The sequence below is a fragment of the Puma concolor genome, chromosome B2, assembly GCF_028749965.1.
Source record: "Puma concolor isolate L17-30 chromosome B2, mPumCon1.1.hap2, whole genome shotgun sequence".
NCBI classification, from domain to species: Eukaryota; Metazoa; Chordata; class Mammalia; order Carnivora; family Felidae; genus Puma; species Puma concolor.
Genome location: NC_141671.1, coordinates 137072808 through 137099511, shown reverse-complemented (window position 1 = coordinate 137099511; position 26704 = coordinate 137072808). Strand labels below are relative to the sequence as shown.

At 43.3% G+C, this 26704-nt stretch overlaps 1 protein-coding gene across 3 annotated transcripts in view; it reads left to right on the top strand.

The window, feature by feature from the left end:
- Positions 1 to 26351, top strand: part of LRP11 (LDL receptor related protein 11) — a 52247-nt gene extending 25896 nt beyond the window's left edge. For 2 of the 3 annotated variants that reach the window (XM_025925896.2, XM_086708108.1), the window contains exons 4-7: positions 4242 to 4367; positions 5531 to 5737; positions 17973 to 18068; positions 23232 to 26351. In XM_025925896.2, coding sequence (XP_025781681.2) covers positions 4242 to 4367; positions 5531 to 5737; positions 17973 to 18068; positions 23232 to 23386 — 584 coding nt within the window. In that variant the 3' untranslated portion in view covers positions 23387 to 26351. The remainder of the gene's footprint in view (positions 1 to 4241; positions 4368 to 5530; positions 5738 to 17972; positions 18069 to 23231) is intronic. The other variant, XM_086708109.1, reaches the window with a different exon arrangement.
- Positions 26352 to 26704: the final 353 nt, after the last annotated feature.

The window sequence follows — 26704 nt, the reverse complement described above, 5'->3', positions numbered from 1 at the left end:
ATTTTTAAAACACTATTGGGCAAAAAAAAAAAAAGGGCTAAAATTTTTCATGGACACGTTAACACAAATACTAATAATATAGCTTTACATACATGTGATGGTTCTCACTTTCAGTTGCACAAGGTAAACTCATTCTTCTCATTTATCTATGTTTCTTACCTTCCCAAACATCTGCATTTCTAAGATTAGCTCATCAAGTTAAAATATATATATACATATATGTATATGGAACTTGAGAGCACAAAAGACATAGAGGTATTGCAGGGGGAAACCCCCCACAGTCGACTCCAGGGAGAGGTACAGAGATGCTGTGTATTTGAGGGTCTTGTCGTTCAGTCCGCGGACTCTGTCAGTGTGTGCGGGACCGCAGGGTGCACAGGAGCTGTGCGAGGCACTGGGCATACAGAGGTGCTCACCCGCGCCCACGTGGTGAGCCTTCACATTCACTAACCATGGCTCCAGAAAACCCATCCTTCGCATGTTTTCGCCATCCCTGATAACTCAGTCAGTGGGAGAATAAGGGTGAAAAGATCAGAGAATGACTGCATATGGCTGATCTTGTCTTCCATCCAACGTAGGTCAGGATGCATATTGAAAATGAAGCAAGACTTGAGAATCCTAAGGACTTGGCACCCCTGATAATTTGCCTTCCACAGGGACACAGAGCGCAATCGGTGTTCGGAATGTGACTGGCTGACTCCCCGTCCAGCCGAGGTTCCAGCCTCCTATGAGGAAGGAGGCTGCTGCCTGTGGCCTGGTGTGACACCAATTTCCTGCCCCTGTTGCCCTCTGAAGCAGTGATGGCAAGTGAGAGGAGCCGTCCGGGTCAGGAGTCTGATCCCGCCCAGATTCCAGCAGGGCCGTTGATTTATGGCAGCTGCAAAGTAGAGCCAGACAGCTACTCAACACATTTTTGAGGGGTGCCTGTCTGGCTCAGCCAGAAAAACGTGTGACTCTTGATCTCTGGGTTCGAGCCCCACATTGGGCATAGAGGTTACTAAAAAACAAACTTAAAAACATGTTTTTAGTACCTCGGTGTACTGGGCATGCACCAGGGCCATGGGAAACATGGCATCGGCCCCAGCCACTCCCTCCCTACGGAGGACCACTGAACCCAGCGGGCTGTCCTGGGATCAAGTGCTTGCCTGGGCAGGAGCCAAGTCAGGTGCTGATTATTGGAAGAAAGAGCTCATAGGAAGAAGGCATGGATATCCCGTTATCCCTATAGAAGTTTGAAAGGGATTTTGGTTTGTACAACCAAGGTGCCTGGGCGGGAGAGAGGGATAGAAATGTGAGTACAAGCAGAGAGCTAACACTGCACCAGCCCAGTGTTTGCCTGGTTTCTTGACTTGGGCCAGTTTTCCAGGGCTCCAAAGATAAATTGCCAGTTGCACACTTCCGGCCTTTCTCCAAGATGACAAAATGTATCTGAAGTGGCAGAAAGTTATGTGCATCACTTTTGATTACTGAAAGGCCACTGGAGTATAGATCTTATATATGTAACTTTTTATAGAAAATTAAGGGGCACCTGGGTGGCTCAGTTGGTTGGGCATCCGACTTCGGCTCAGGTCATGATTTCTCGGTCTGTGAGTTTGAGCCCCACATCGGGTTCTGTGCTGATAGCTCAGAGCCTAGAGCCTGCTTCAGATTCTGTCTCCCTCTCTCTCTCTGTCCTTCCCCCACTCACACTCTGTCTCTCTCGAAAGAAAAGAAAGAAAGAAAGAAAGAAAGAAAGAAAGAAAGAAAGAAAGAAAGAAAGAAAGAAAGAAAGAAAGAAAGAAAGAAAGGAAGAAAGAAAAAATTTAAAAGAATGGCTGTGTTATTAACTGCTATCTGGAATCACTCTCTGGCTAGATTGGAATAACATACTATGAATTAAAGTAATAAAACATCACATAGAGACATTGAAAACCAGAAATGGGGACAGAGAGGTGGTTCTCTCCCTTCTATTATAAATATATATTGGTCTTGCAGTTAATAACCCAGCTGTAATGGTAACCAGGGGTGGCACCATCTGGGGGACATAGGCAAGCATAGTACCCCTGCTGATGTGATAATTTGGGTGATCTTTGGATATAGAGGCTGCATGTTTTCAAGCTTTGAGAAAAATAATCTATTCAAATGCCAAGCCACCAAACACTTCCAATATGATCTAGATCAGTGGTCTCCAAAGAGGAACCCCCCCACACACAGATAAAGGCATTTGTAGGATGGAAAAGAAGACACCTGAACTTATATTTTTAGTAATTTTTAATCTCCTCCTTGAATTTTTAGTATATTTTATATCATGTTTAATATGTTAGTATGCTGGTACATGCATATTATTTTTAGATGGAGATGTGTGTTTATTACACCATATGCATAGTATACAACACTATATGTATTGATCAGATGTATGGTCAAAAAAGTTTAGAGACCACTGATCCAGTAATAAATGGATACGTTACAGACATCAATCTATCTCCAAAAGCTACCAAGTAGTAAGTAAAACCTTGACATATTTAGGATTTCCATGTCATGAACTGAAAAATGTGAGCAGTAACTGTATCCCGCTTGGTATTCAGGGTAACACAGTTTTCCTTCACTTTTCCTCCGAGTTCCTTTCCTGGAACCGAAGCAGATTCTCCTTTCCAGGACCAAATTTTCAGTCATAACTGAGGCCCTTTGCTTCCTCTTCTTTCTCAGGAGCTTCTCCCACCATTTCTTCTCTTCTTCCTGGATCAAGGTATCTTCAAATTGCCTTGTACCCAGATAGACTCCTTTCCCAGGCCCTTGTTTAACTGCATGCAATGGAATATGTATCCAAGATTTCACTTGGACTTATATACTATGCTCAACCATTTGCCTCGGTGGATTATCATAATCTACCATTCTCCCATGTCCTGAGAGAATTGTCTAGTTCCTTGTGTCCCTGGGAAATTAGGAAGTTCCTCACGACCTACGTCTAGCCTGATACCTTTACTCTGCATCAACCAGTGTCAAAGTCACCCAGTTGTTGTGTAGCTAAGTCTAGTAAAGTTGGCTTAATCTGGAGTAGGGGAATGCCTTTCAAGAAAATACATGTAGCTCCTTTACACTGTAAATTAAAAACTCCTAACAGCTTCAGGGCCGCCTGAAGCCACTTCAGGGGCGCCTGGGTGGCTTGGTTGGTTGAGTGTGTGTCTTTGGCTCAGGTCATGATATAGCGGTTTGTGGGTTCAATCCCCCCGTTGGGCTACATGCTAACAGTGCGGAGCCTGTTTGGGATTCTCTCTCCGCCCTTCTCCCACTTGTATGCATGCTTGCTCTCTGTCTCTCAAAATAAGTAAATAAACTTAAAAAAAAAAAAAAAACCAAACCCCTGGGGTGCCTGGTGGCTCAGTAGGTTAAGCATCCGACTTTGGCTCAGGTCGTGGTCTCACAGTTCGTGAATTCGAGCCCTGTGTCAGGCTCTGTGCTGACAGCTCAGAGCCTGGAGCCTGCTTCAGATTCTGTGTCTCCCTCTCTGTCTGCCCCTCCCCTGCTCACACGCGCGTGTGTGTGTGTGTGTGTGTGTGCAAAATAAAAATAAATAAACATTATAAATGTTTATCTCAAAAATAAATAAACATAAAAAAAAAAACTAACAGCTCCAAAAGGGAGACAATTTCATTATTTGAAGAAAATAAATTCATACCAGCCAGTAGCTAGAGATTGTGTTTATTCTTTATGGCGGTAGGGATGTATGGTAGTCAACAAATAGGGTTCAATAGTCGAAAGTTAATCTCAGTAAAAATGATCACTTAGAAAACAAGAATGCAAGACATAGCATGTCTAAAGACATAGCATGTATAAAATGGTGTCTCTAATAAAACACATTCAGCCAGCCAAATGCCATGCGGGATGGGGGGCAGTGTTAGGGGGCCCACAGAGTCGACGGGATGAACAAAGGAACGCAGAGTGAGACGTGAGGGAGCAAACCCGGGGCTGGCTGGGGAAGACCAGAGCTGCTGCTCGTCTGTTCCCACCTGGTAGGCAGCGCTGGCCTGGAGAACAGCCCTGTGACCAAGAGCCCATGTGATGCCTCAGAGTTAAGTCAGGGGGTCAAGGAGGCACCCCTTTCTCGCAACCTTTTGCTCCAGCTCAGACTGTTGGTGTCTGCCCCCATTATGTGCATCTCTCTCCCCCAAAATGTTCCATGTACATTTAGTCTTACTTAATCGTGACACAGCGAAGTGTTGACGATATGGCACTCCTGTGACTTGAGACTTGTTCGCAAACAGGATGCTCGAACGTTTGCTCACGCTATCACTTCTCTTGTGATGACGGCTGCTGCATTGACATCATGCTGGCTTGCGATGGAGTGGAGCAGTGTCCTGATGGGTCCGATGAGGCTTTCTGTCATAACTGTGAGTCAGCTGCATGGCCTTTTCGGGCAAGGCGGGGAGACGGGATGTCTTTATTTTCACGATAAAATGCAAATTCAGTATTGTTCTTTTTCTGCCCAGTTTTAGGTATAAGTTCATGTGAATAAGCTATGCCTTAAATTAAATGACCATTAACTATAAGTCTCTAATCTGAGTTGCAAATGTCAAATATTTTATATTGCTTACCTTCTTCAAAATTTGCTTTGTTTTCTAAAAGACTCTTCCTCATCCTAAAAATGCTGTGAGGAATATGCTTTTAAAAAAACTAAAGTGAGTTAAGATTTTGTTTTGATAAATTTTTTAGAAAAAAAATTTTTTTCAATATCTATTTTTGAGAGAGAGACACACAGAGCACAAGCTAGGAGGGGCAGAGAGAGAGGGAGACACAGAATCTGAAGCAGAATCCAGGCTCTGAGCTGTCAGCACAGAGTCCAAGATGGGGCTCGACCTCACAAACCGTGAAATCGTGACCCAAGCTGAAGTCAGACAGACGCTTAACTGACTGAGCCACCCAGGCGCCCCTAGAAAAAATTGTGACATACTAGGGTGTAGCTAAGTCAGGACTGTAAACCAGTCTTATAATGTCACCTACATACACAAAAGGGTACTGAAAGAAAGAAGAAAAACTGCTGGTTTTGAAGCAGGATGTAAAATCTCAAAACCTTAGGCTTAAGCTTTGTTGTTGTTATTGTTGTTTTAATTTTTTTGACGTTTATTTATTTTTGAGAGAGAGAGACAGGGCATGAGTGGGGGAAGGCGCAATGAGAGAGAGGGAGACACAGAATCTGAAGCAGGCTCCAGGCTCTGAGCTGTCAGAGCAGAGCCCGATGCAGGGCTCAAACGCACAAACCATGAGATCATGGCCTGAGCCAAAATCGGACGCTTAACCACCTGAGCCACCCAGGCACCTCTTAAGCTTTGTTTTTGTCAATTTATTTGTGACATTTAGAAAGCCAGTTATTGGAAGAAGAGAAAACAGTTTACCCATTCGAAAAGAAGAGAGTAATTTTTATGGGGCTCTAACGTGGCTTAGATGGTTATTATTCCCAAGTATCCATGGCTTCGAATCTACTGCAAATTTAGTGCTTTTAATTACAGTTCAGAAAAGAAACCCAGCAGCTAACGATAGCTCCTGTATCCTTCAGTGAGCCTTGACCGGAAGACGGTGACCCACACAGCAACTGCCCAGCCTAGAATCACAGGACCAATCAAAGATGTAGCAGGAGGCTCCTTCTTGGAAAAGTCCCAGAAAGTGACTGTCCCAAACCAGCCACTGGTGGTATCAAACACAGAGAAGAGGAATCATTCCACTTTTTGGGGACCAGAGAGTCAGACTGATCCTGTGATGCCAGGTAAGGACCTCAACAGCTTCTCCGCAAACAGCCTCATTTTCTCCAGTGACGCTGGGCTCAAAATGAAGGTTATATTTGAAGAGTGTTATGGAAATAAAACAAAGAAGAGAGTTAAAATGAAAACTGTGGCCAAAAAGGAAAAAAAAAAAAAACCCACCCCATCTGACATTTGCACTGATTATTTATACTAAGGAACACCTACTAAATACATTCATACATTCATATATACTCCAGGGCTACCTGTACATTTATTAGTAAGTACGTTCGAATTAGGAAATTTCAACACCTGTGTTAAGAAAACAAATGCCCTACGTATGAAATTTTAGGTTATTTTGAGATGAAGCAGCATAACCCTCTTCGCACTAAGCTAGTGAATGTGAGTAAAGAGAATCTACATCATATTGAAATGGTTGCTTGTGCGAGCACTTCAGTCCTATGTTCCCAATTAACGAAATCTGTAACTTTTTTGTTTTCACTAATAAGGCTAATAAGAATCTTGTCTACGTTCACACTGCTGAAACATTAACATTCTGTCATCTTAAATTTGTTTTTGCACATTTGTATTGTTTGTGACAAGAGACAGAAATATAGAATATCACATTTCTGTACGCCTTTGTAAATGTCTTTTCAGTACTCAAACTCTGCATACCTTATATACAGAAATAATCTGTCGCTACTTTAATAACTTCTTTATGAAATTCTTTTGTTCTATGCAGAAGATGCAAATAATAAAAAAGGAAAATAATTTAAAATACCACTCTTTACTGAAAACAACTCTTGGTATTTTGGTATATTTTTTTCTAGTCTTGTTTATCTAATGTTTAGTTTTTTTCATATCTTCTTTTTTTTTAATGTTTGTTTATTTTTGAGGGAGAGAGAGAATGTGAGCGTGCACGCGCGGGTAAGAGCACGAGTCACGGAGGGGCAGAGAAAGGGAGACACAGAATCTGAAGTTGGCTCCAGGTTCTGAGCTCTCAGCAGAGCCCCACGCGGGGCTCAGACCCACGAACTATGACATCGTGACCTGAGCCGAAGTCAGATGCTTAACTGACTGAGCCACCCAGGCGCCCCATCTACTGTTTAGATTTTAAGTGCATCTGTACAGATATGTCCACAGAAATATTCCATGAAGGGTATACTTTTGGACAGTTTAGACTAGGTGCTTTCAAATGCCTAAGCTGGGTCTATACCTTTGTTAGTACTGCCACCTAATGGGTAAATCAGCCCATGTAGCAAAACTCACCATTAATATTCTGTTGCATTTTTTCTGGTCACTTTCATTTATACACATACATGCACACATTTATTCACTGTTTTATCTTAGCATAATTAATATACAGTGTTATAGTCTCAGGCATACAATATAATGATTTAACAATTCTATGCATTGCTCCCTGCTCATCATGATAAGTTTACTCTTAATCCCCTTCACCAACTTCATCCATCCCCCAGCCAGTTCCCCTCCCTCAACCACCAGTTTGTTCTCTGTATTTAAGTCTGTTTTTATTTTTGTTTTTGTTTTTTCTTTGTTCACTTGTTTTGTTTCTTAATTTCCACATATGAGTGAAATTGTATGGTATTTGTCTTTCGCTGACTTATTTCACTTAGCATTATACTCTCTGGGTTCATCCATGTTGTTGCAAATGGCAAGATTTTGTCCTTTTTATGGCTGAGTAATATTCCATTACATACACACACACACACACACACACACACACACACACACACACACGTCTTTATCCATTCATCTTTGGAGGGGCACTTGTGTTCCTTCCATATCTTGGCTATTGTAAATAATGCCACAGTAAACAGGGACACATATATCTTTTCAAATTAGTGTTTTGTTTTCTTTGGGTAAATACCCAGTAATGGAATTACTGGATCATATGGTAATCTATTTTTAATTTTTTGAGGAACTTCCATATTGTTTTCCACAGTGACTTTACCAGTTCATGTTCCCACCAACGGAATACGAAGATTCCTTTTTTAACGTGTCCTCATCAACACTTGTTATTACTTATCTTTTTTGTTTTTAGCCATTCTGACATTGTGATTTTGATTTATGTTTTCCTGATGATTAGCTATGTTGAACATCTTTCCATGGGCCTGTGGTTCACTTGTATGTCTTCTATGGGAATATGTCTATTCTGCCCATTTTTAATCAGATTCTTTGTGGGCTTTTGGGGGAGGGTGTTAGGCTTATTAAGTTCTTTATATATTTTGGATTTTAACCCATTACTTGATATGTCATTCACAAATACCTTCTCCCATTCAGTAAGTTGCCTTATCATTTTGTTGATGGCTTCGTTTGCCATGAAAAGCTTTTTACTTTGGTGTAGTCCTAATACTTTTATTTGTTTGTTTGTTTTTCCTCTTGCCTAAGGAAACACATCTAGTAAAATGTTTCTATAGCTAGCATTAAAGATATTACTGCCTATGTTTTCTTCTAGGAGTTTTATGGTTTCGGGTCTCACATTTAGGTCCTTAATCCATTTTGAGTTCATTTTTGTGTATGGTGTAAGAACGTGGTCCAGTTTCATTCTTTTGCATGTGGCTGTCCAGTTTTCCCAACACCATTAATTGAAAAGACTGCCTTTTCCCCCTTGTATATTCTTGCTTCCTTTGACCATATAGTTGTAGGTTTATTTTTGGATTTTCTATCCTGTTCCATTGATCGATGTGTCTATTTTTGTGTTCGTACCATACTGTTTGGATTACTGCAGCTTTGTAGTATATCTTGAAATCTGGGATTATGATACCTCCAGCTTTGTTCTTCTTTCTCACGTTTGCTTTGGTTATTTGGGATCTTCTTTGATTTTATATAAATTTTAGGATTATTTGTTATAGTTTTGTGGAAAATGTTATTGGTATTTTGAGAGGATTGCATTAAATCTGTAGATTGCTTTGGGTAGTATAGACATTTTAACAATATTTGTTCTTCCAGTCCATGAGCGTGGTGTATCTTTCCATTTGTTTGTGTCAGTTTCGTTTCTTTCTTCAGTGTTTTATAGTTATTGGAGTTTAAGTCTTTTACCTCCTTGATTAAGTTTATTCCTAAGTATTTTATTCTTTTTGGTGCAATTGTAAATGGGATTTTTTTCCTTAATTTCTCTTTCTACTACTTCATTATTAGTATTTATAAATGCAACAGATTTTTGTATATTAATTTTGTATCCTGCAACTCTACTGAATTCATTTATCAGTTCTAATAGTTTTTTGGACATTTATTCACTTTTAACAAATTAGGAACACATTATGTTTATGAAACTTTTCTTTTTCTCAGGAGTATTTATGTGTGTTATTACATGCCCATCAAAGACCAAAACTTCTTTCTCAGTGTTTATTTCTTTGAGGGGGGGAGGGGCAGAGAGAGGGTGATGGCAGGATCCAAAGCAGGCACTTCACTGATAGCAGCAAGCTCCATGTGGGGCTTGAACTCACAAATAGAAAGACCGTGAGACAAAGTTGGACGCTTAACCACCCAGGAACCCCCAAAACAAAAACTTAAAAAAAAAATTTTTTTTTAATGTTTATTTATTTTTGAGAGAGAGACAGAGACAGAGTGTGAGTGGGGGAGGGGCAGAGAGAGAGGGAGACACAGCATCTGAAACAGATTCCGGGTTCAAAGCTGTCAGCACAGAGCCCGATGTGCGGCTCGAAATCATGAACTGTGAGGTCATGACCTGAGCCGAAGTTGGACGCTCAACAGACTGAGCCACGGCAGGTGCCCCAAAAACAAAAACATTTTTAAGAAACAAAGCAAACAAACAAAAAAGGAAACAAACAAAGGGACTCCTAAATACAGAGAACACGCTGATAGGTGCTAGAAGGGAGGTGGTTGGGGAAATGGATGGAAAAAGAAATAAAAGCCTGGAGGCTGCTTCTGATTCTGTGTCTCCCTCTCTCTCTGCCCCTCTCCCGCTTGCACTCTGACTCTCTGCCTCTCTCTGTCTCTCTCTCTCTCTCTCTTAAAAATAAATAAAAATGTTAAAAAAAATTTTTTTTAATTTTTATTATTATTTTTTTTTAAATGTTTTTTTTTCAACGTTTTTTATTATTTATTTTTGGGACAGAGAGAGACAGAGCATGAACGGGGGAGGCAGAGAGAGAGGGAGACACAGAATCAGAAACAGGCTCCAGGCTCCGAGCCATCGGCCCAGAGCCTGACGCGGGGCTCGAACTCACGGACCACGAGATCGTGACCTGGCTGAAGTTGGACGCTTAACCGACTGCGCTACCCAGCCGCCCCCCCAAAAAAAATTTTTTTTTAAATGCATCACCAGAGCGCCTGGGTGGCTCAGTCATTTGGGCCTCCGTCTCTTGATTTCGGCCCAGGTCATGATCTCATGGTTTGTGAGTTTGAACCCCGGGTCAGACTCTGTGCTGACAGCGTGGAGCCTGCTTGAGATTCTCTCTCCCCCTCTCTCTCTGCCCCTCCTCTGCTCTCTCTCAAAATAAACAAACATTTAAAAAACTAATAAAATAAATAAATAAATAAAAATGCATTCCTATTTGTGACCTGTGCCTGGATTTTACAAGGATCATCGGCTAATATAATAAGGACGAGTTGAATTTTCTGCCACTTCCTTCCCCTACAGACATCTCGTAAGGATAAAAAACTTAACTCACTGAAGATATGTTAAAGAGATACTATCATTAATACTGATAATATAGTACAGAAAGTAATGAGATGCGGTTTTTCACCTTGGCACAGGTGAAAAACTATTATTACCTTGCCAATAATATGGAGCCAATAGTATGGAGCACAGAGAAACAAGACTCAGGTGCTCTTGGTGGGACTGAACCCAGTACAATCTTCTAGAGGGCAGTTTCTGAAGCATTGAATCTGTATGCGCCCTGATTCAGTTATCCCACACTTGGGAATTCATCCCAAGCGTGTTACTAAGGATAAAATTAAGGACCTGTGCCAATATCCAGTCACACAGTGAATGTCCGCTCGCCCGCTCAGAGCCGCGGTGGTGCCTGCGTTTGTTCAGCACGCAGTGACTCAATGGCTGAACTGTTGTGAGATGTGGCTGCATCTGTAGGGCCTGTTCCCTGTGTGGCCCAAGTCATTTATTAACAAGGCTGTCCTCTTTCTATCGGAGCTGGCCGGAGGAAAGAAATCAGATGTCCAGCACTGCAGAGTGCTTGAAAAGTGGTGTATCCACATTCACAGTGAATCCTTTTTTTTTTATTATTAAAAAAAATTTTTTTAACGTTTATTTATTTTTGAGAGAGAGAGAGTGCACGCTCATGCGTGCACACACAAGTGAGGGAGGGGCGGAGAGAGGGAGACAGAGGGTCCAAAGCAGGCTCGTGAGCGAGGAGCCTGAAGTGGGGGCTCGAATTCACGAATTGTGAGATCAGGACCTGAGCTGAAATCGAGAGTAGGCCGCTTAACCAAGCTACCCAGGCACCCCTTGAATCCATTTTTTTGGAAGTTGAGAATTCATGTCCAGCCCGGCAGGTCAACCAAGTTCTTTAAGGATCCAAACTGAAGCATGGACTTGGGAGAATGCCTGGTCTCTGTATGGACACATGGGGTTCTGCCTGCACTGTCTCCGAAGTCCCTGCTAAACATGCCAAAGCCTCACTGTTTCACTTCTCTCCGGAGGTAGCCAGAGTGAGCACCTGCGACCTTCGCATCGTTACGGGAGGTGTTTTATCCAGAGAGGCTATCCTTATAAAGGATACTCAAAAGAGTTTTTTCATGTGCCCTGTATTTTTCATGGCTATTTCATTTTTTCGTTCTGCTGGACTGTCTCCTCTTATTGAGAAGCCATTCTGAACTTATGAAATAACACGTCTGGGAAGGTAGTTTGAATTTGTTGAAGCCTGATGAATAACATTATGCTCCCACATGATGGCAGGAGTCAACTGTTTCCTCAGATGAATGGATCTTGTCCTAGTATAATCCAGAACATTTCCTGAAGAGAGCTCCTTCTTACCTACTCTGTTGACATGCGGTGTGGTCTACCAGTGAATAGTGAGAAAGAACGATTCTGTTGTCTGTGTTAGTTGGCAGGTGGTCACAGGAAGCCATAGTACATTCTGGAAGGCAGGCCCGTATTGTAATCACTTTTCTAGCTAGTATTTCCACCTTCCTTCCAGAACATGCTTGCATGTGCAGTGGTGACTGAAAATAAATTTAAAGCAACTTCTGTGCAGCTTCCAACTCCTTCTGTGAGTGCATGGCTATGCATGGTACACGTTAACACAATAGGTCATTCAGAAGAGGGGAAAAATAATTTCCTAAGACATTAACTTTTCTAAAAGGATCATTACCAAAATGAGTTATTTGCAGAAGCAAATTCCATCTTTGTCTCGTTTGTTCTGACTTGCCACTCTGGGGAGAGCCTATGATAGCACGTGTGGAATGAAGCATTTTCTCTATGGTGTTCCATACGTTGGTGTCCAGGAAAAGTGAATCAGGCAGTCTGGAAATGACAGTGAATTCCTCCCTGAAATGTAGAAAACAGAAATTCACATTTCAAATACCAACTCGGGCAGGGTACGTCCCCTGGAAATTCTAGAGTCTGTGGCAACTGTGGCTTCTTAAGTCTCCTGTGTGTACTGTCCTCTCCCTAATGCCTGAGCTCACCCACCTCCCACAGCACTGGCTTCCTCTCCCCAGGAGTGAGGGCATTTAAGAAAATACTCTTCAAATTTGACAACTGAAGATCCAGAATGAATATGTTTACTTTCAAATGAACCCATCTCCAAGGCAAGATCCCCTTTCTAACTACAATTAACCTATTTCTCTGCTGCATCCTTAATAGAGAGCTTTATCTCAGACTTCCTAAGGAAATATTTCAATTTGTGATTTTGCCTAGTTATTTTTGATTTGCCTGGATATGAGTAAATGGATACAGTATAAACTCTAAGTTCTTGGATCTGTGACTTTGAGAGCAGTTTGGTTCAGTAGAAAATTCCTGCTCTGGGTGCCCGGGTGTCTCAGTCGGTTGAGCATCTGACTTCAGCTCAGGTCATGATCTCACTGTTTGTGAGTTTAAGCCCCATGCTGGGCTCTGTGCTGACAGCTCAGAGCCTGGGGCCTGCTTTGGATTCTGTGTCTCCCTCTCTCTCTGCCCTCCCCTCTCATGCTGTCTCTGTCTCTCTCTCAAAAATAAATAAACATTAAAGAAAATATTTTTTAAAAAAGAAAGACAAGCTCCTGCTGTGGATCGGTCCTGGGTTCTAATCCCAGCACCACCTGGTACTAGTGTCCAGGTAATTAACTTCTCCGAACTGTGTTTCCTTGCTTGAAAGAAGATAATCATATCTTCTCACAGTGTTGCTATACGTAGTGCGTGAGATATCGTACGTAAATATAATTTATGTCTCTCAGTAACTGTTAGTGCTAGATGAATTTTCGCTGGAGCACTCACTAGGAAACTCAGGTAAGAGAGCCACAAGCTTACGAGATAGTTAATTCTAATAAAAAATAGAAACAGCACAGTGGTGGTCCCAGTACTGAGTTTCTCTTCAGAATTAAGGTGAAGAATCTCTCATCTTTGGTGGAAAGATGGGGTGGGGGAGGGGATTGTGAATGTGGTTATTTCGTATTTTTACATTGGATAGAAGACAAACGAGTTAATCCTCTGAAAAGAATTGGACGTTGGTAAATTTCAGTGTTTTTATTCCTGGCTCATTATTTTTAAAAAGTAGGACATGAATTCCCAGCCATGTGATCTTCCCACTTCCAGATTTATTATTGGAAATAGTACTTACTGCCTGTCACTGTGGACTTCTTTGGTCTTTTTTTCCCCCCTAGTTTATTTATTTATTTTGAGAGAGAAAGAAAGCACGGTAGGGGCAGAGAGAGAGAGAGAGAGAGAGGCAGGGAGAGAGAATCCCAAGCAGGTTCTGCACTGCCAGCCCAGAGCTCAACACAGGGCTTGAACTCACAAACTGTGAGATCAGGACTTGAGCCGAAACCAAGAGCCGATGCTCAACCAACTGAGCTACCCAGGCGCCCCTGCTTCTTTGGTCTTAATAGCAACCTGGTGATATGCAGAAATCATTAGCAGCATTTTATGGATGAAGACACTGAGTCACAGAGAAGTGAAGAACTCAGACTGGGTCACACAGCTAGGAAGTGATAAAGCCAGAATTTAACTCAGCGGTCTAACCCCAGCCCCAAGGGGATGATGGCTTCGGCAGCAAGCCTCACAGTGTTCAAGGATCTTTTCTCTTAGCTACAGAGACAGGAAGCAGCTACAGTTCCCTTAAGACCTGCTTGTATGGTATTTTATGTTAGGGCATTAGAAGCGCAAAAGGACGAGAATCTGGGGGCACCTGGGTGGTTCAGTCGGTTGAGCAGCGAGCTCTGTATTTCAGCTCAGGTCGTGATCTCACGGTTCAAGAGATTGAGCCCGTCAGTGCAGGGCCTGACTGGGAGTCTCTCTCCCTCTCTCTGTGCCCTTCCCGTGCACACTCTCACTCTCTCTCTCTCTCTCAAAATAAATAAATAAGCTTTAAAAAAAGGGAAGACATCTGTGAGTACTAGAGTAGTCAGGATTGGCTACTTGTAGATCTGCATTATGACTTTCATGGGCCTGTTAAAGAAAACCCCGAAATATTAAACTTTATGACTGTGTTGGTGTAGAGATTAATATAACACAGGCTACATTCACTATCATATATGCATTATTATTATTATTATTGTTATTATTATTATATCCATTGTTCTCTTGTGATTTTTTTGAATGTTTATTTAATTTTGAGAGAGAGAGAGAAAGAGTACGAGCAGGGGAGGGGTAGAGAGAGAGAGAGGGAAACACAGAATCGAAAGCAGGCTCCAGGCTCCAAGCTATCAGCACAGAGCCCAACGCGGGGCTTGAACTCAATGAACCATGTGACCATGACCCGAGCCAAAATTGGACACTTAACCAACTGAGCCACCCAGGCACCCCTGTTTTCTTGTGATTTTAAGAGAAATTAAACTGAAACATTTTTGCAAGCCCCAGGTTCGATGCCCATTGTGCCTGGTGGACAGGTGGTCCCCACCTGTGATAGGCATGGACATTCTGCTATGCTGTGAAGAATGGGCAGAAAGAGTTTGAATACATGGAAAACAAGGGCTCTAATTAATAGCCTGAGAAAATGGGTTTGAGAGTGACAATTATTGAAGCAGGAGATCCCAGCTACCCAAAGTGAAGGGAGTTTGCCGGGAATAGAGGGCAATATGGAGAACCTTGAAAGCCCTGCTGAAGCATCTGGACAGGTGGAATCAAGAAGGAGAGGAACAGGGCACCTGGGTGGCTCAGTCAGTTGAGTGTCCAACTTCGGCTCAGGTCATGATCTCGTGGTTTGTGGGTTTGAGCCCCGTGTGGAACTTTGTGCTGACAGCACAGAGCCTGCTTCTGATTCTCTATCTCCCTCTCTTTTTTTTTTTTTTTTTTTAATTTTTTTTTTTTCAACGTTTATTTATTTTTGGGACAGAGAGAGACAGAGCATGAACGGGCGAGGGGCAGAGAGAGAGGGAGACACAGAATCGGAAACAGGCTCCAGGCTCTGAGCCATCAGCCCAGAGCCCGACGCGGGGCTCGAACTCACAGACCGTGAGATCGTGACCTGGTTGAAGTCGGACGCTTAACCGGCTGCGCCACCCAGGCGCCCCTATCTCCCTCTCTTTCTGACACTCTCCCACTCATGCATGTGCTGTCTCTCTCTCTCTCTCTCTCTCTCAAAAATAAACATAAGAAAAATTTTTTTAAAAAAAGGAGAGTAAGAGAATTTGGTCTCCAAAGCCAGTCGAAGAAGGATCAATATCCATCCATAATAAAGCTTTCATCCATTCATGGCAAAATGAGAAAAATAAGGACAATGCAGGGAGTTTTTTTAATAAGACTACATTCATTCAATTCAAAGAGCTATCCTTTTTATGTATTAAACTCTTCATGTTTTGTGGGTTACACATTTCCTTACTTTATAATGAAGTGAAGGCAATGGCCTTTTTTTTTTAATTTTTTTTTAATGTTTATTTTTGAGAGAGACAGAGACAGAATGCAAGTAGGTTAGGGGCCAAGAGAGAGGGAGACACAGAATCCGAAGCAGGATCCGGGCTCTGAGCCATCAGCACAGAGCCCGACGCGGGGCTCGAACCCACGAGCTGTGAGATCATGACCTGAGCCGAAGTCGGACGCTCAACCGACTGAGCCACCCAGGCGCCCCCGGCAATGGCCTTCTTAAATGGCCATTTCTTTTACTGTCTTTATTTGGCAAAATAAAAAATTGACCCTAACTTGGCCCCAAGAATCATTTTGAATTTTGGATTGATCCACAAAATCCAAAGGTGTTGGAATCAGCTTGCCAGGTGGAGGACAGCCCAGGCTCTCGATGGCCCCAGGGCCCCAGCAGCCCCATGGCTTCAATGCAGTATCCCTGTCCCCATCCTGCTGGGAAAGATCTCCAGCTCCAGGCAGCAATCCCTTTGTCCGTGAGCCGAGCAGTCCCAACACCTGGCGGGCCCACCACAGTTAAGAGCCGTTCCCTTGCTGGCTCTGCCCGGTGCCTCCCCAGGGTCACTCTCTTACAGTCTCCCACTGCCTGCTCTTCTTCCGTTCCCTCCCCTCGCCGTTCTGGTTGGGAGGGGGCTTCCAGCACTACAGTCCAGTGGACAGTGATAGCAATCAGCCTGCAAGGTAACTCTGATTCTCTGGCCCACAAGAAATTGCTTCTGCCTTACTCGCATCTCTCATTCTCTTTGGGCCCGCGGTTTATGGAGGACAGCCCAGGTTACTGGCTATCTGCAGGCGGCGTGTATGGTGCCTTTTAGAGTAACGTGACAAAGCACGGCAGAAGGTAGGGAGCCTGCCGTGGCCTTGGCCGTGAGAAGCAAATGTGGGTTAACCTCCTCGCACTGATATGCCGAGCGAGTGGGGATGAGGGGCCTTTGCAGACGTGTTCCAGTAGCAATGTCTGCACGCAGAGTGCTTGAGTGAAAGGTGACACAGACCTAAGGCTGTGGCAGTTGAGGACAGAGAAGAGGCACCGTAGTCGAGGATATTTCAGAGTGTTGTGGAGATGGTCTGTGTGATTCAGCTACTGATGGCTTGCAGGGCTGAGTGAAAAGGAACTTGAAGGATGCCTTAATGAAACACACGCATTTGCAGTCCCTTCTCTTTAACAGCACAAGCACGTGACTGCAACCATCTCTTCAAGTCCTGGCTTTCTGGCCCTAGTAGGTACCTGCAATAACTTTATAATTTTCCATCATCCTGTTGAGTTTTGTGATCCTTAGTAAATCCAGGCATATCACTTAGTACAGATTCCGAAGAGTTTTATAAATACTACCTTTAAGTAGCCTTATTTCAGTTGCAGGTGTTGCGAACAGATCTGTAGATGACATAGGAGTAAAGAAGCTTTAAGCTTTTGCTTCTCAGTAGAATTCCTCATGTCAGCTCATCCTTTCTATTTACTGTCACTGAGGATTATATTATCCCCAAGCTCATTTGAGATCACATCATAGCACGAGGGCAACTCCATTAGCTTAATCATCATCTTGTCAATGTAATAAGCACACAAATGCTGTAAATTCCCGGATGGGAAATGATTCGGTGGTACGGCCATGGCTTATCAGACCTGGGATGAAAGTCCTAAGGTTTGATCTTTCTTACTAGTCACTCTCAATAGTGTAATACAACTGGATAGAGTAAATAATTAACAACATATCATTACACCAGAAATGCTGTTTTCCACCAACAAGCAGTTAGACACGCCTGAGTTTAAATCCCAGCCCTGTGACCTGCTTACTACTCAAAAAGAACCCGGGCAAGTACCAAGCGTCTCTGACCCAAGCGGAAAACAAAGAGCAATGAATACCTGCCAAGTAGGGCTGAGGTGAGAAAGTCAAACGACTTGTCTGAGTGGCTTATGCAAGCTCACTCTTCATTTTTTAAAGAAAAACTTTTGTGGACGTTTCTGCTTTTCATGGTATGGATTGCAGAGATCACCCGTGACTTTTCTAGCTGACGTCTTTCCTTCCTTCTCCAGAGTGCTGGGTGCCTTTTCCCCTTTCTCTGTCCAGCGGTTTTGTTCTCGTCCCATACTCTGGTCATGTTAGTTACCTAGTGTTTTAATATCAAACACAGACCTACATTTACAAGAGTAATAAATTTTACAAGTTCTTTAAATCCATCCTAAGAAAAATAGATGAGGCTATATTTTCATGTCTGTTTCCTAAAGTTTCTGATGTACCTTTGACATATGTTCTCTCTGTTTTCTGTAGATAGTGGTTCCTCAGGGAAGAACAGAAAAGAAAAACATTATATTTTTGAATCAAAGAGCGATCGAGGAGGAGGGGAACACCCAGCCCCAGAAACAGGTAAATCTGGAATTTGGAAATTCATTGCAGAGTACAGACATTTGTAGAACCACATATCCTCCAGTGGAAGGTACCAGATGAAGCTGCAAGAGTCTAGGACAAGAGCAGTGACCAATCCGTGGATCGGAAGAGCTGTTGTATTCTCCCTCTATCAGGCTGCATCTGTGGGCTCTTGAACTAGTAACCTCACATCCTTGGACCTAGGCTTCCTCTTTTCTCAGTTGATTGGACTAGAGGATCACTCTATTTCTTTCCAGGTGTAACATGCTATGGAAAAAGTAATATTCACAGCCTAGAAGTTAAGAACTAGATATTCATGGCCCTAGAATCTGAGGCCGAGGTTCAGACCCTTGCTCCGTCACTAAACTCCATGACCTTTGGCAGGCGATTTTCTCTCTCCGGATCCCAGTTCTCCTCAGTCGTAAGATGGAAATGGCAACTATCACTGCCTCAGACTTGTTGGGGGAGAAATGGGACAATTAACATAAACCGTTTAGCACACGTGTGTGACTCATACATAAATAAATGATAATAAATAGCCACACTGGTTCGGCTAATAAATAATAAATAAGTAAACGATGGCTATTATGCTTGAGTTAGTTATAAAGATCTTATAGAACTACCCTACGACCCAGCAATTGCACTACTAGGTATTTATCCAAGGGATACAGGTGTGTGTTTTGAAGGGGCACATGCACCCCAATGTTTATAATGGCACTATCGACAATAGCCAAAGTATGGAAGGGTCCAAATGTCCATTGATGGATGAATGGATCAAGAAGATGTGGTACATGTATACAATGGAGTTATTACTCGGCAATCAAAAAGGATGAAATCTTGCCATTTGCAACTACGTGGATGGAACTAGAGGGTATTATGACTTCACTCATATGAGGACTTTAAGAGACAAAACAGATGAACATAAGGGAAGGGAAGCAAAAAATAATATAAAAACAGGGAGGGGGACAAAAACATGAGACTCTTAAATATGGAGAACAAACAGAGGATTATTGGAGTGGTTGTGGGCTAAATGGGAAAGGGGCATTAAGGAATGTACTCCTGAAATCATTGTTGCACTATATGCTAACTAACTTGGATGTAAATTAAAAAAATAAATTAAATAAAAATTAAAAAAAAAAAAAAAAAGATCCTAGAGTACCTAGTTCTCTCCAGCTGCTCTAGTGATGGATGAAGACCAAAGACAATGAGGAAAGAGTGTAGGAGGTCGAGGGAATATTTAGTGAGTGAAAGAAGAATACCACAATTCCATAATTATGGTCACTTTTAACTAGAAAGAGAACACTTTTGACTCGGTTCTTCAGAAAGGCAGGTTTTAATCCTAAATCCCACAAACGAATCAGTAAAAGAAGATTTAGGAGAATAAAATATGATTCTTAAATTATAGACCTGAACACGGAGAAGACTTTTTTACCCTAGAGTGTTCTTTGTAAAATCTGGACCACGTTATCGTGTAACCACTAACCAACAAGTGGCCAAAATAATCCAGACATCAAGTGCCTAGATGCTGTTCCGTCTGCTGGACTGCTGGCCTTGCCCCTGTCCCCACATATCTCAATAAAAAGTGCCCTGTGCCCCATCGACATATAAAGGGAAGCCAGGCCTGCCCCTGCCCCCGCCCCCTGCCTAGATGTGTGCAGAAAGCCTCCGTTCTAACTGGCCACTGCCCATTCCAGTTGTTCTATGTTATGAACATCACTCCAGCTCATATGAACAATTCATCTCCTTCGCTGGTTCCTGAGAAAATTATATCATGATGTGTTTTATTAGGGGTTAGAAAATTTTAAATCTCAAATTACCCACGATAAAGACAATGAAGAAACCATGCCGAGTAAGCATTGAAAAGTCCAGAGTAATTTTCAGTATTGTAGCCAGTTTTTTGTGATGGGGGATTTCATTTTCCTTGTCATCAAAGCATTAAACAGGAGTCAGTTCGACGTTCAGCCACCACACGTCTGACTTGGCAAGTAGAAGTTTCCCCTAGATCGTGTGTCTGCTCTGTTGTTACCCCAGCGGCATCTGCACTGTGGCCCTGGGGCTGGCATCTCCAACCACAGCCCCCTCCCCCTGCGGCCTCAGCGCTGGTGTTCATCTTCACACGAATCACACACCTTTAGAAGGGCAGCCTCTGACGCTTCCCCTGCCCTGAACAAGCACAGCGGTCCTCCTCCACCACCCCTCCCCGAACGGGAATAGTCGCCCGTTTGCACCCATTCCCTTCCTATCCTTCAGTACTAAGCGAAGGAGTGTCCCCTCTTTCCACGGTCAGTCTCCCCTGATCTTGAAGCAGCCCCTTATCCCCATCATCGATTAACTCTCTGATGTTTTTCATCTGTTTCTCTACTGGCTCATTGCCCCAACGGCTGCAGACACCTTCAGATCTCTCCCAACACACAAAAACGAAATAACACCCTTCCATCTTCAGTCTCCGCGTAAATGAACTCCCGATTGCCAAGTCCGTTGGCCTCTCTGGGCTTCACCCCGCTTGACCTCTGCTTAGCATCTGGTTCAGCCAAGTGCTTCCTTCCTTGAAGTAATCTCTTCCCTGTGCTTCCAAGGCTCCCCTGGCCGTCCTGCCACCTCTCTGATCCGTCTCCTGTTCTCTTAGCTTCTCTTCTTCTGTCTGCCCTCTTAAACGCCGGTGCTTCCTCACCGACTCGCTCCTGGCGCTCCTTCTTCTCCCTTTCTCTCTGGCGATCTCATTCACTTCCGTGGCTGCGGTCACCACCTTGACGCTACAGACTCTCACATATTTAGGCCAGATAATCCAGAAACCTAATAGAAATTTCGACCTGGATCATCTATAGGCATCTCAATCTGAAAATGTCAGAAAATGAACATATCTCCCCACCCACCCCAAACAAGCTCCATTATTCATTTAAACACGCAGGCAAAACTCTTACGAACCAGAAGCACGAACTGCATCTTTCACATGTGCACTTCCTGTATAATTCCATCATAATAATTACACTTAAGTGCATTTTTTCATTTAAATGTTTGTCCACCCAGACCGGAAGTCATGAACAATAATGCTCTCATTTCCCTTTTGGAGAAGCACTGGACCACGGGGGTTCTGGAGCTGTGCTGTCTGGGGCCCTCTCCTAGCTCCACCCCTGACCATACAGACTTAGACTAGTCACTTAATTCTTTTTATTTTTATGTTTATTTTTTTCTTATTTATTTTTATTTTTTAATTTATCTCCCAGTTAGTTAGCATATAGTGCAATAATGGTTTCAGGAGTAGATTCCAGGGATTCATCCCCTACGTAGAACACCCAGTGCTCATCCCAACAAGTGTCTCCCTCAACGCCCCTTCCCCATTTAGCCCATCCCCCCACCCACAACCCCTCCAGCAACCCTCAGTTGGTTCTCTATATTTAAGTCTTTTATGTTTTGTCCCCCTCCCTCTTTTTATATTATTTTTGCTTCCCTTCCCCTATGTTCATCTGTTTTGTATCTTCAGTTCCATATTAAGGAAGTCCCATGATGTTTGTCTTTCTCTGACTAATTTCATTTAGCATAATACTCTCTAGTTCCACCCACAGAATGAAAGATTTTCATGCTTTTTGATTGCCGCGTAATGCTCCATTGTGTATATATACCACATCTTTTTTGTTCATCTGTTGATGGACATTTGGGCCCTTGCCATACCTTGGCTATTGTCAATGGCGCTGCTACAGACATTAGAGTGCACGTGTCCCTTCGAAACAGCACACCTATATCCTGTGGATAAATCCCTAGTAGTGCAATTGCTGGGTCGCAGGGTAGCTCTATTTTTAGCTTTTTGAGCACCCTCCGTACTGTTTTCCGGAGTGGCTGCTCCAGTTTGCATTCCCACCAGCAGAGCAAAAGGATGCCGTGCATCCTTGCCAACATCTGTTAGTCACTTAATTCTTGCTGTCTTAGTTCCTTCATTGGTAAAATGGGTATACTAATAGTACCAACTCGTGGTGGTTGTGAGGTTTAGATTTAAACCACCAAGCACCTAGTGCGGTGCTGGCACTCTGCAGCACTGGCTTATTGTCTTTGACCGCCCACACTTGAATCAGGGTCAGGCGCATGGCTCCCAATTAACACTGAGGGAATGAAGAAGTGAATGAAATGAAGCGTTACCGAATCAGCTTCTGCAATGGACATTTTTACTCCTCTAATTCCACCAGTTGGCAAGGCCCCTGCAGCTAAAAATGGTTCCACCATATCATCTCCAAGCCTGGCCGGACTCCAGAGTAGACGGGTCTAAGAATAGAGCTGCTGAGCTTGATAAGAAAGACTGATCTGGGGCACACCCTGTCCCTTCCCGACTCCTGCAAGCCTGGACAGGCTGCTTCTAGTCTAGGTGTCTGCGTCCGATCCCACAGGGTAAAGCCTGTGAAGGAGAACTGCAGAGACTTTCTCTTCAACTACCCTTAGCGAGAATCACGCCACCATATTCTGAAGGTCCCTCTCAGCGGTGCTTCTACTGGCTGAGAGTAGGTTCTCTGGATTTAGAAATGAAAATAAGTTTCTTTTTTTTTTTTTTTTTAAGTTTATTTATTTATTTTGAGAGAAAGAGAGGGAGAGAGAGGATCCCAAGCAGGCTGCACGTTGTCAGTGCCGAGCCTGATGAGGGGCTCGAACTCATGAACCAGGAGATCATGACCTGAGCCAAAATCAAGAGTCAGATGCTTAACCGACTGAGCAACACAGGCGCCCCAAAGCGTATTTGTTTTTGAGACGGAAAGAGAGAGAGTGCACAGGGGAGGGGCAAAGAGAGAGGGAGAGAGAGAGAGAGAATCCCCAGCAAGCTCTGCACCACTAGTGCAGAGCCCGATGTAGACCTCGAACCCATGAACCGTGAGATCATGACCTGAGCCAAAATCAAGAGTCCGACGCTTGACTGACTGAACCACCCAGGCGCCCCAGAATTTGGTTTTAAAGACGTCTGGGTTTGAGAACTAGACCTGCCATTTGCCAGCTGTGTGCTCTTAGAGCAATTATGTAATCTGGGTACCTTAGTTAATCTATAAAATGGTGATGGTTCGAGTACCTACTTAATTGACTTGTTCAGATTAAATAGCGTATGTAAAGTGTTTATCATACAGTAAATTGCAGCGGTTATTGTTACTAGTCAGTGACCTGCCCTATTTGTTTCTAACCATTCCACAGGTGCAGTGCTACCCTTGGCCCTGGGTTTGGCCATCACGGCTCTGCTGCTTCTCATGGTCGCTTGCCGACTACGCCTGGTGAAACAGAAACTTAAAAAAGCTCGTCCCATTACGTCTGAGGAATCTGACTACCTCATAAATGGGATGTATCTATAAAAGTGTCACTTAAGTAGCTGGGGGGCGAGGATGTTTCACTTTTAATTCATACATATACTGGGTTCCGGATATTTAGAAACCTCTTTGGTTTGAACTGGGCTAAGAAAAATACCGAAACCCCAGAAAATTCTGAAAACCCCAAACCTTTGTTTTTATTTATTGTAGGAAGATTTTCTTTGGGAAGTGTGTGAAATATTTTGAAATTTAGAGAGGAGTCCGTCTGAGTAAAGACTCACACATCGAATTCTGACTTACGTAAGCTGTCCCTGAAAATAGCAGTTTGCAGTTAGCCACGGCAGAAAATTCAGCGATTCGAGGGGTGGCCTGGGAATGGCGACGTTAACCCTTTACTTTCTGGAGGCCAACCACGGGCCCCTGGCAGCCCGGGGCCTCTTGATACACGGCTTCCTCTTGTTCTGAGGCCCCCTTGTTCCTCACGCTAAGCTTCCCGTGCTCTCCTTTCTCCTCTCCCCTTCAAAACCTGTCTCTAGGAGTGGATCTCAAGTGAGTTTGTACCTTCAATGAGCCGTTACCTATGGCAGGAGTATCTGTGCTAGAGCCCCATGAACACGTCAAGGAGGCCCCGGGGAAGGTGAATGTGAGTTTATCCCAGGGCCTCTGACATCATGTCATTCAGGGGGCTGCCTCATCAGGCTTACCTTTGGGTGAGAAAACCCCGACTTTGGATGACAAATAGCCATAACACGGTCGTGAAGGGAGCTGGGAAATCCTGGTGGAAGAAGAGGTGGCGGGTCAAACATGTCAATACAAACTCAGCTGAGGGCGAAGCGGGAGGAGGACAATTAGTTCTTTCTTGAATCTCCTCAGCACTGCTTGCTGGTCCCGAACACAGCAGCTTTATTTCTGTGGTCGCCGGTTTTCAACACTAGTCTGTGTTGATGGAAGAGGAAGATGCATTCAAACTGGAAAGCAGAACGCTGAGTGGATTTGCAGGTGCAGCTTTTGTAAACATGCCACGTTTAAGGATCAGCAGGGTCTTTCATCCAATGGGATCGAGCCACTCTTCTCCACTATTTACTCAATGCTTCAGACGCTGTAACGTGCAATCAGCTAATGCCGGGCTTACGTATTCCCACAGCATAGAGCCGTCTTGCACAAATTCGTCTTTGCAGAAAACTGGCCGTCTGGCTTTGCATCTTTTCCCTGTTAATCAGTCTGTAGGATTTTTAAAGGCAAATTATTCCCATCATCACTTCATGCCGGGATTATACATGTTGTAGAAATCATTCTCCTTGAGAGGAATGTGGTGCCTGTCTACACTCACACGATGTTACCATTTACGTAGTATGGCTTTTTTCTCGTAAGTGGCAAATCTTCTAAAATGCTTGAACACATTGTAGAACACTTTATTTTCAGACTGAACCTGGGGTAAGTCGTTCCTTTGGCAAAGGGCTTAATTTGGGTCAGAAATATAACGAACCGATTAAGAAATGGCAAGTCAGTTCTAGAAAAACAAAGAAATCGGTTACTTTTATGTCCTGAGAGGTCCAAGCATTTTGTTGAATATTAAGAATTGAGCAAAGATTTCAATCTCCCCTCCAGGGCAGGTTAGAGAAAGGACAGCACGAGTGACCTGAGGCCCTGGGCGCTCTCTGTGTGATGCCGTGCAGTGTCCTAGTCCAGAGAAGGACATCACCTGTAGCCATACGCGACACAATAAAAACTGCTGAGGCGTGCATCTTTCAGCACATCTTTTATATGTGAAGAAATTAAAACACGATTTAGTATTGCTATGGTGTTGAAAGACTTGAGAAAAGATGTCCATATCCACGTGTATGATATCCCTTTCCTAAATTGTATTTTATTCTTGTGACTTTAAACAACCATTTAACCTAATCATCATAAGTTGCTATTATTTACTGAGCTGTTCCTGTATTACCTGGATTTAATCCTATCAACCTTATCTTGCAAAGGGGGAAATTAGGAATTAGAGAAGGAGAATCGGGGTCTACAAAATATTTGTATTGTCAGATGGACTGAATGGGACTTTTGAAAGTCACCTTAACTGTGAGTATCTGACTGAAGGCATTCTGCATCTAAGATGATTTCAAAATAATTTTAGAGAGAAGCTTGTCCACGATTTGCTGCTCAAACATGTTCGTGTGTCTCACGTCTCTTCCTGAGAAAAGGCCCATCTGAGCCACCTTCCAGAAAACTCAGAGCTTCTTTCCTCCCGTCTCTACAAGCAGACAACAGCCAGTCTCCATCCTTCCAGAAGCTTGAATGCCAGTCACTCGAGTATCAGGTTTGTTCTCTTCCACAGGAAAATAACAGAATGTCTTCATCTTTCTCCTCCTGACTTTTCATAATCTGTGATTCGGCTCCATGATTCGCTTTCACACTTCCCAGCCCTCCTCAGTCACTGAGGGCTGTTTCATGTTGTCCTTTATCATATTTTTCCGCAACCCAAACGCGGAGATGCGTATTTCTATTTGTTCTTCACTTTGGCCGTTCAGGGCAGACCTTGCCGATGAATTAACTGGACTTCCCGTACATAAACATAGGACAGTGCGCTGTGCCCCAGGGCACGGGGCCGTCCGGGTCCTCACAACGTGCTGCCTGCATCACAGTCATGATGCTCCGTAACAGCAGCTTCCGGGCCTGGGATTGTCGCTGGGGGTCTCTTAAGTTACACTGTCCCCAGTTCGATGTTTGGGGATTGTACCGTTTTGTTCCTAGCAGAGTGACTCTCAATTATTTGTTCTCTTTACTGGACTCTAAGTTTTGTCTAACTGTTGGTGTTAAAACCGAATGAGGATTTCTAATGAAAAACTGCCCAAGCCAAATAGAAAAGCTTAGTTTGCTGTTCACAAATGTTCACATCTCCCTGGCTTTTTAATTGTGATGCTGACTTTTTTGGGGGGCACTGGCCCTATTTTTCCCAGCTCTTTTGTCCTGCTCAATTCTCTCTAGTATTCTAAATAAAGTGCATATTTTATAGCTACTTTAAGAGCAAGCACAGATTTTTGGGGGGGGGGGGGGTAAATGTCAAACCGCCAGGGATGAAAATACGGTTGGACACACCAAAGCTGCATGTGTTCAGAAATGAACTGAGTGGTTAGGACTGAGCCTCCTCCATTTGCTTCATTTAGGTCTCCGTGTGTCTTCGTTCCTACTCATTTGAATTCTCCAGTCACCTCTGTTTTTAGTCTTTGTTACCTCGCTGTAAATTGGAAAGAGATCAACTTACAATATCATTCAGCTTAAAGATGTTTTTATACAGTTATTTCAAAACATGGGAAACTTCTCAAAACACATTTTTTTTAAACATTTATTTATTTTTGAGACAGAGAGAGA